General features: G+C 38.6%; 1 protein-coding gene across 1 annotated transcript in view; it reads right to left on the bottom strand.

The window, feature by feature from the left end:
• Nucleotides 1–5,245: 5,245 nt before the first annotated feature.
• The window catches only part of Ppef1 (protein phosphatase with EF-hand domain 1), a 112,394-nt gene continuing 107,154 nt past the window's right edge, over nt 5,246–10,485 (bottom strand). Inside the window, exons 15-17 of the mRNA XM_005358789.3 lie at nt 8,786–8,949; nt 6,734–6,818; nt 5,246–5,532 (exon numbers count right to left, since the gene is read on the bottom strand). Coding sequence (XP_005358846.1) covers nt 5,279–5,532; nt 6,734–6,818; nt 8,786–8,949 — 503 coding nt within the window. The 3' untranslated portion in view covers nt 5,246–5,278. The remainder of the gene's footprint in view (nt 5,533–6,733; nt 6,819–8,785; nt 8,950–10,485) is intronic.

Genomic DNA, 10,485 nt, shown 5'->3' with positions numbered 1-10,485 from the left:
ACACACTTATATAATCCAAATGCATTGCATATTACTAAGATTTAATCATTAGATAAAAATATGAAGTCTAAAGATTATGAACAAATACTAAGAATGCAGCCCACACTAAAGAATACAAAAGCTCTATCACTGCTAGTAATATAGCAACTCAGACAACATGAAAATCCTTTTACTATAATCACCTAGATACACTGAGTAAAACCTCCTGTGATTATTTTAAATGTACAACTAGGCTCACAAATAATAGAAGCCAACCCCCAGGTGCCAGAAACAAAAGGGAAAAAGAAAAAGCAGAAGAGTGAATGCTTGAGATAACAGGGGGTATTTGTCTCCAGAACCTAGGGGTTTGGGATTTAATACCCTACATAGGCACAGGAAATGAGGCTTTGGGCTCTAGGGGGTAGAGAATTAAACTGAGAACTTCACATAAAGCCAAGACCCTCAAAGAACTATTTTATTTATGAAAAGATTTAAAAACAAGAGAGACCACACAGGGCAACTGGGCTTTGGGTGGGAGAATAATAAAAGCTCTCTGAGAATTTAAAACCACAGGACTACAAGTCCTACCGTTTTCACTCTACCCACAGAATTCCGAGACTTCAGACTAAAAAGTTACATAAGAACAGTTCCTTAAACACCGATGCCCCTGGGAAGAAGTCGAACAAAGACATAGAAGCAAAGCTCCCACATCCCAAATATCATGGACTGTTCCAGACATATGAAGATGTGGAGCAACAGCAACAACGCTCTGCTAATGATGAGTTCACGATGAAAACTTACAAAGCCCACAAGTGAACAACCCAGGCTGATCAAGTGTATGCACATAGTACAAACACATAACACAAACACACACTGATCATACAAGAAACACATACAGTAATTGGAGACTAGCAAAGTGTTGTAATATGAGCGGCGGGGCTGCGTCTCTGGCACCCGGCCGCCCGCACGGCTAGCTTTACCTGAAATAATTACACGGAAACTGTATTCTTTTAAACACTGCTTGGCCCATTATATCTAGCCTTTTCTCGGCTAACTCTCGCACCTGGACTAGCCCATTTCTAATAATCTGTTTAGCCCACGATCTGGCTTACCAGGAATGATCTTAACCTGCATCTGCCTGGAGTGGGAGAATCATGGCGACTCTCTGACTCAGCTTCTTTCTCCCAGCATTCTGTTCTGTTTACTCCACCCACCTATGTTTTAACCTATGAGGGCCAAGCAGTTTCTTTATTGCTTAACCAAATGAAATCAACAGATAGAAAGATGACCCTCCTCCATCATCAAAGAATCAAACTCTAAAGATAGAACTCTGTGTGGAGGAAAGATAAAAAGAGGAAGAAGAATACCAAAACTTACATAGTATATCTTGGCATAAATATTTTTTATTTTTTTTTGAGATTATAATTACATCTTTTCCCCCCTTCTCTTTCTTCTCTCTAAAACCTTCCATGTACCCCTACTCAGCATAAATCACTTTTAAAGATTATGAAATGACATAAAACTCTTTGTTAAGATAGGTGAACGAATTCTAAAATGATTGGAAACTATGTCATGTTTCTGAGCAAGAAGGGTGACTATAGTAAAGGCTAACTTGTAAATGGTGACATGCCTATCAAAAGCCACTAGCTGATTCTACAAACTTCACAAGCTGATTCCAGTGTGCATACCGAAGGCAAAAGGACCAAAAAGAGTCAAAGAAGTCAGGTGATGGCAAGGTTCATGCTACCAGAAAGCAAGAAAAATATAAACCTATAGTGTTTGATACATGAAGCATTTGCAAGAGAACAGCTCCAGAGATCAGTGGATGATAACCATGAGCCACACGCATATAGGATCTTGCTATATGACAGAAGTGTCATTACAAATGAGCCCAAACAAATATATTAGTCAAAAAATAGCCCCAATCATTTGCAGTGAATTGAGCAGATAAATGACATTAAAAAGCAAAATTTAAAAAAAAAGAAGAAAAAGAAAATCTTCAGAGAACCCACTTGATTCTCATTATTCATAGTATTTTGGATCTATGTATTCTAAATGAACACGGGATTAGCAAATATTGAAAGAATGCTCCTTGGGGAAATATAGAGTTGGGTTCTTGCCAGGCTTTGGCTACCATTTCTATCAACTGATCAATATATACCTTGTTTTACAAGTATTTTTCTTTAAATATAATCCATTTACTGTGTATTGTTGATTCGTTAACACTAAGCTCATGCCAACAATACTATCGCGCATGCTTGAATTATTTTTACTTAGCACATGTATCTGCTCCATAAGGCACCTCACAGTTTGGTTACTCTTAGGGAATACTAGGCAACACTTCACCACTGAGCCTGGGAGCCATTTTCAATAGCAAACTCTTTAAGAAGACACACACACACACACACACACACACACACACACACACACACACACACATATGAAAAGCATGATGCATAAGTTTATCTCTGGAAGGACACTTGGTTATGGTCTGGAAACTTAAACAAAAAGGCAGAGTGTCACCATGTTTGACCTCAACTGGAACCATGCATTTAACCCATATTTTCCACCACCTTCACACATGACAATTGCACATATTAATTTTGAATTATGAATAAGTTTTAGTGAGCAGGGAAATTTGTAAATATGAGATCTGAGCATGAGGATCAACTACACCTATATGGTTTTCCTAGGGTGCTAGAAAAAATTCTTGAGAATAAATAACCAAATGATATTCACAAAATAACAACAACAAAAACACAGCATCAGAGATGGCCTGAGGTTTTAGACATTTTGCAAACCCTACATTATCAGTCAGTTTTAATATGAGAGAAGAGGAAAGGAATTTTGTACACGTAAGTTGAAGACCTCGGGTTTGTTTTCATAGCTGCTGCCCAGTCCATTACGGATGGCACCATTCCCTAGACAGAGGATTCTGAGCTATATGCGATAGGAGAAAGCAACATGAAAACCAGTAGACGCAAGCAGGGGTGTGCATATTCTCCCTTCCTCTTGACTGTGATGTGATGTGACTAGCTGATTGATTTCCTGCCTTGACTTCCCTGAAAAGATGAACTGGGAGCTGAATTTGTAAGCCAAATAAACCCGTTCCTCCTCTGTGATGCTTTCAGTCAGGGTATTTTATTTCAGTAATTGAAATCTTTTCATGTAGCAGCTATTTTTGTTGCTGTTGTTTTTGTTGTTAAGATTTAGTGTAAAGTTACAGAATTCTTGCGAATTTCTTTTTAAAGTTTTATGGTAAATCTATAGTTATATTCTTTTTTAGTCTTCATTAATATGGCTAGCTTTTTACGTTTTTTTTTTTTTCAGCTCAAACCTAGGGCCTTGTGCATATTTACTTTGAATTTAATTGCATTAGAATCAGGGAATGTAATATGTTTCTCACTGATTGGTAATTGTGATCTGTTTCGTGGTCAGTTTTTATAAATGTTCCAGTGTGCTTAAAATATGTATTCTGTAGAGTGGATCTTAAAAATTACATTTCAAAAGTTGATTTGAGTTCCAGAAAGGTTTGCACATGCACATATCTATATAGTATATAGACATGTATTTATAGATGCTCACATGATGCATCAGGTTAGACTGTCCAATATTTCATACTTTTATATTTCCATGACAAGTTATTGACAAAGATATCACAAAGCTTTCTCTATCAATTTAGCCTAGCACTTGTGCAAATTTCTGTATTAATTTTAAAGCTTTGTTATTAGATGCATATAAATCTAAATTATTTTTTCTTCATGGTGAATTATTCCCTTTGCACTTAGCAATAATCTTTTTTTAAAAATTCTCCACAATATTCTTTGTATTGTGAACTGAAGGGAAAAAGAGCTGCACCTGTGTTAAAGATTATACAAGGTCAAATGACTTAGTTTTGTGATTATGGAAAATTAAAATGTTTCAGCCCAAGTCAAATTATTTGGGGCTATTTTCAGTCCCTTTAAAAGTCATTCATTGCCCATTTATAAGTTTGACAGAATGCCATGGATCTGAGAGAGAGCGGGGGAGGGGGCATACATGGGAGGGGTTACAGGGAGGAAAGGGAAGGGGAAACAGGATGTAATTATATTTTAATTTAAAAAATTAATGAAAAAACACTTTATTTATTTTATTTTTAGAAAGTCACTAGCTTCCATCAATCCACTCTAACAGTATCTCCTATATTGTGTGAGGTCTGTGATGGAGATTTCCACACTCTGCTATAACTCTCATAACTGATGTTTCTACCAATGTATTACTGTATTTTGATGCATGATTTTCTTTTTTCTGTCACTGTAAAGATTTATAAAAACTGTTACCATGTTATAACATAGAATTAGAGGTAATACAGGTTTCTGGGCATGACCATACATATTTAAATAAATTATCATTTGTTCTTTGAGGTGAAAATTACATTTTTACAACAGCATTAATACCTATCTTGTCTGATGCTAGAATTATCATGATTTCCATTAGACTGTTTTCCTGTCTCTGGGAGTTTCTTTTGCTTTTCTACAAGTTTAGATATTCATTTCAAAAGATATCTGATACAATTCATGCATTATTTCTGATATATGTAGCAGGCAGAATTGTAGGATCTGAATTGTTTCTCGATCTTACAGTTCTAAAGTTGTAAAAATAATGAAACATAGCCTAACTTTTAGACAGAACTTAATTGTCTGAATGCAATCAGAACAGCAGAGTAAGTTGTAGTATATATAACCAAGACCCTGTCTTATCAGTCAGGTTCTCAAACCATATAAATTATAGGGCTCCATCTGAATATACTTATTTTATAATTCCAACAAATATAAAAAAATAAGGGCTTTGTTATTGGTCTCACAGTCTCTCTCAAGATTCTGATATGACCCTCATCCCTGAAGGTGGTCCCCCACGAACTGAAGATCGCTGGTTATGGAATCCCCAAAAATGATGACAGTTTGATGATGGAAATGCTTTATTTCAATAACAGTTTAGCATTCTTCTTATCCTCAGCCACTCATAGATATTATACCTAATCGTTTTCTCTCCTGCTCTGTGGGTTCCTTCCAGTATGCTTCCAAATTTCTCCAGTCTCCTGGTTAGGTATGATCTAAAACCAGCAGGCTCAAAGCCAGTTCATCACAGGCCGTGTATGGATCCCAACACTGGAGGTCAATCTCATCAACAGAATTTTAACCTAGTCTTACCAATAGTGGTTTGCTAAGGACTGTCAACACTCACACTGTGCATCTGCTTGTTCTATGAATTAGGGTCTACTTTGCCCGATTACGATGGATTTCAAAGGTCCTGGTTAAGACTAGAGGTTGGGATCAGCTGTTTTCAAAGAGGCTGGGAGAAGTTTTTGTTCATCTTCAGCAAGATGGCTCTTCGGCTTCTCATGTTTATGTACTACATAGAAAGCCTTTAGGAACTCATTAAAGTCTATGTTTCCATCTTTGTTGAAGTCCACTATCTTGGCAAGCTCATCGATTTGGGAATCATCAATCTGAACATTGTAGTGAGTGTTGAAAAGTTTCCACATGGTCCGGAATTCATCCAAGGAGATTAGACCTAAAAGCAAACAGGAGAAAGGTAAGTGCTAATGTTAAGACCCCCCTGAAAGAGTAGGGGAGAAGCCACACTGATTGAATAGTCCCAATTATAAACTCACTAACATGCCTGAGAATCAAAATACTGAAGGAAACAAAAGAATAAGATCATACGTGTAAGAAACAGTATGTTGCTTGCTACTACCAAGGATCCTGGGAATATGTTAATGCCAAAAAGAGTACCAGGTGAAGAACTAGTAAGCGGATATGGACAAAAGTGGTGTAGAAATTCTATAAACTAAAATCTAAGGGTACAAGATACGGAGAAGGATGGCAGAAGAGATTGCAACATTAAAGCAGGAAAAAGTACCCTGAGAGTCAATATGATGATGATGATGGTGTGTGGGTGTGTGTACATGCGTGCGCGCACACACACATGTGCAGCCTAAGCCATACTGCACATGCTGAGGTCAGAGGACAACTTGAGAGTCAGTTCCCCCTTCCACCCTTCTACCACGTGTGTCTCAGGGATTGAATTCAGATCATCATGGTCAGCAGTGAGCAACTTTGCCTGATGGGTCATCTCATAAACCCATGGGTGCTGTTTTTATATGCAATAATCTATTTTCCTGGATCATTATTGATACTCTTTCACACTCAGATGTTTCTGCACAGAGGTTAGGGGCAGGGTGCTGAGGATGGTACCCAGAGCCTCATACACAACAGGCAATCTCTCTACAACTGAGCTATATTCCCAGCCCTGCCTTTTTAAATCACAAAATCAGTAATCATATATTAAAGCTAAATCAAAACTGAGTTTTCAATACCTTAAACAAAATCAGCACTCTTTTCCTATTAACTAAGATACGACAGCAGAAAGCGAATCATCTTTAATAGGTTCTCAGTCTTGTGGCTACGATCAAGTGCAAGTCTTTCTCATCCCTGCTGGTGGTTTATATAAAGGAGCTATTCAGTGAGACCAATGATTATAAAGGCTTCTGGAGAACTCTATGGTCTGCGGTACAGAATTTGTGGCCAAACTAAATGACCAATAATATTAAATATTCGCTTATTTTTTCTTTACATTTCCCCAAGTTGGATGAAGAATGAAATCAATGAAAACTGAGTCCCGAACTCAAAGAAACAAACTAGCCTTTGCTTCGTATTACTCCTGAACTAATCTGTGTTCAGTATTACTCCTGAGCCAGTCAATATTCACTTACCTGAGTGATCAGTGTCGATGATATTAAATATGATTTTCAGGTCAGATCGATATCTGTACAGAATTTCAGTTAGACTAGATTTCATCTAGAATCAAGATTTTTTAAGTGTTAGAATACTGAGGATTAATTTCATTTTACATTCGAACCGATCTCCCTCCCGTCCTTCCTCACTCTCCCCCTCACCTCTCTCCCAGCCTACCCCTCATTTACTCTTCCCAAAGGGTTAGGCCTCCCATGGGGAGTCAACAAAGTCAGCCATATTTCACTTGAGGCAGGACCAAGCTCCTCCCCTCTGCATTGAGTCTGAGCAAGGCATCCCTCCATAGGGAATGGGCTCCAAAAAGCCAGCTCATGCACCAGGGATAGATCCTGGTCCCACTGAGAGGGGCCCCTAAGATAGACCAAGCTACACAACTGTTTCCCACATGCAAAGGGCCTAGTTCGGCCCCATGGAGGTTCCACGGCTGTCAGTGATGAGTTCCCACAAGCCTGAATAAGAAAAAGGACTACCAAATGCAAGCAACTGCACATTGTAGAAAGCTTGGCAGAAATACCTTCATTATTGCAAATAGTTTAGCTGTGTTAGAGTTAAGTCCTTTCCTCTTAATTTCGAAAAAAAAATGAAATATTACAGGACATCTGATCACACTACGAACCCAGAGATTGTATTGTTTTCTGGACAAACCTGTTTCTAGTTGTGGTGTCCCTCTGCCCTAGCCCACGCCTGTCATCCAAGAGCCTCCTTCATGAATATCGTAAGCAGGATTAAATAAAGTCAACCATAGGTCCAGAGGCAGAACAAGCAACCAGTTCACAGGAAGTAAACATAGAAAAAAACAATAGAGACTACAGGGGAGTGAGGAGGATGAACAGAGAGATGCACAGGAAATAGAGGGGAGGGATATTTTAGTTTGAGGAGGCTTGGTGGAGACTGAGTAGGAGAAAGAGCCTTCTGGAACATCTGCAGAGGAGGAAAGTCGGCTGGCTGCTTCCTCTGTCTCTTTGAGCTAACAAGTTTTCACCCCCCCAACAAAAAAACACAGAATAATTTCAGCAAATGCAACAAATACAAAATAAGCTCATAAATTCTTTTTATCTCTTTATGGTGCTAAGGGATAAATCCAATAAGCATGCTGGGTTTATTTACCATGAACTAGGTCTTAAGACCACCAATTCACATCTGAGAAGGCAAGCTGTCCCTTGGCCTAACCACTCTGAGTCTGATTAAAACTTGCCCATGTGCTCTACAGGGACAAAGACTCAATACGACAGCAGGAAATAACAGCTGCAAATCTACAGAAAAGTCTACAGGGATTGTTCCATTTCATCTTCTATGATCTTAAAGAATAAGGACAGAAAAGAAGAGGATAAAACAATTTTTCCCAGAGGTCAGGTAGTGATATTTGGATCTTAGCCCCTCTGTGCTGAAGCCTATGATCTGAATCGCCGTGGTAAATGGTCGCTACCATCCAAGGCCTTCTTCCTATTTTCCCATCTGGTCTCCATGATTCTCTTTGTTCTTCTCATCTTCCCTACAAAGGATCACCCAGGTTCCCATCTGCTGTGTTCTAACTAGTAACTGATGAATTCATCATTGCTAACTAGTTAGATGGGATCTGATCAGTGTCCCTGTGGTACTGTCATTTTAATAAGATATTTTATATCTTCTAATACTTTAAGGCATATTCTAGGGCATGTCAGCAAGTCTGTACATGCATGTTGAGTATTTGAGTCGTATTTTTTATGAGAGACTGTGGTGATGTTGTTACAGTTGCCCAGGACAACACCTAAAACTAAGAATGTCAGATTTGACATAGATTTGCTTACAAAGCTTTTAGTTTTTTATTTTGTCTGTTCGACAGAGCATACACACATTCCCCAACCTCCTCACCATGTTCCCTGGAGATTCCCTTCTGGCCTTTCTTGAGACTGTCATTCCCATCCATTAGATAATTCCAACCCTAATTTTTGAAAGCACTAAGTTGCTTAGAGGTTGTCTGAAGGGTGTTGTGACGGAGCCAGGTTTTTAGCTGGAACTAACATGGCACTCACCTCCTTGACAGGCTTTTCAATGTGGACATCCTGGAAGCTGGACATGTAGTCAACATTTCTATCTTCGTCTATCTGTACCAGGTGTGAACTCAGAGATCTCCATGGTAAGTTCAACCCCAAAATGTTCTCCATAGAAAAAGCCCACTGCGCCAATGAAATCCTCCCTGACAGCAACAACAAAGGCCCATATGATTGGTACATAATTTGACAAAATAAAAGCGCAAGCTCCTTCACAGAGCTAGTGTCAGCCGGGAGTTTTGAGGACTGAGGGCCCCTCCTCTCCTCCATGATCTGTCTGACTAGGTTCTAGCACCTCAAGTAAAGAATAAGTAAAGAAAATTTTTGTTCTGTAAATCTTACTGTCACATGAAAGAAATTCTCCTTGTAGTCAGGCACTTGGGTGGCAGAGGCAGGTGGATCTCTGTGAGTTCGAGGCCAGCCTGGGCTATAGGGAAAGTTGCAGGACAGCTGAGGCCGCACAGGGAAACTCTGTCTCAGAAAACAAAAACAAAAAGCAAAAAAAAAAAAAAGAAAAAGAAAAACAGAAGAGAGACTTACTTTCATTTTTAATATTTTAAATATTAAATATAAATATTTTAAAATTTACCTATTTTCCCAACTGTTTTTGATTTAATATTATATTGTAATTTTCTAAACCATAAGTGTTTTTATTTTTCTGATTATTGAAGATATATATTTATTTGAGGCAACTTTTTGTTGGGGATGAAACTTAGTATATACAACAAGCAAGCATTCTACCACCAAGCTATATTGCCAAACCTTGGCTTTTGAAACAGAACCTCAATATATAACTCAGGCTAGCGTGAACTCACTATATAGCTCAGGCTAGCCTCAAACTTACAATCTTCCTTTCATTTTTTTTTCTGACAGGCATGAGCCACCATGCCCAGCACTCAATGATTCTGAATAAACAATTTTATTATTTCTAGTGGTTTTGCTAAGTGTATAAATATTTTGCTAAGTGTATAAATATTCCTTGGACTTCCCACAGGGCAGGGAACCCTGACTGCTCTTCGGGCTGATGAGGGAGGGGGAGTTGATTGGGGGAGGGGGAGGGAAATGGGAGGCGGTGGCAGGGAGGAGACAGAAATCTTTAATAAATAAAATAAAAATATAAATATTCATATATAAATACATGTATATATAGTGTCTCATTTATTTTTAGACTTATTTTATGTATATGAATGTTTTGCCTGCATGTATGTCTGAGTACCATGTGTACAGTGTTCATACCTTGAATACAATATGTAGCTGAAGCTGTCCTTGAATTCTTTATCCTCCTGCTTGCACCTCCCTAGTGCTAGAATTAGAAGCATGAGCCACCACATTCGACACTTATTCTTAATTGTCTAAATGCTTTTACAAACCTCGAAACCAGGTCACAGGATGGAGCTCAGTTGGTAGAGTGTTTGTCTAGCATGTACAGAGCCCTGGGTTCGATCCCCAGTCGCACATAAATCGGGCACGCTGGCATAAATCTATACTCTCAGCACAGAGGAGGTGAAGGCAGGAAGATCCACAGTTCAGGTATTCATCAAACGGAGTTTGAGGCCAGATTGTTTTTTAGAGACCTTGTCTCAAAATTTTTTTTTTTTTTTTTTTTTCGAGACAGGGTTTCTCTGTGGTTTTGGAGCCTGTCCTGGAACTAGCTCTGTAGACCAGGCTGGTCTCGAACTCAC

The sequence above is a fragment of the Microtus ochrogaster genome, chromosome X (assembly GCF_000317375.1).
Source record: "Microtus ochrogaster isolate Prairie Vole_2 chromosome X, MicOch1.0, whole genome shotgun sequence".
Taxonomy (NCBI): domain Eukaryota; kingdom Metazoa; phylum Chordata; class Mammalia; order Rodentia; family Cricetidae; genus Microtus; species Microtus ochrogaster.
This window is presented reverse-complemented; position numbering and strand designations above follow the sequence as displayed.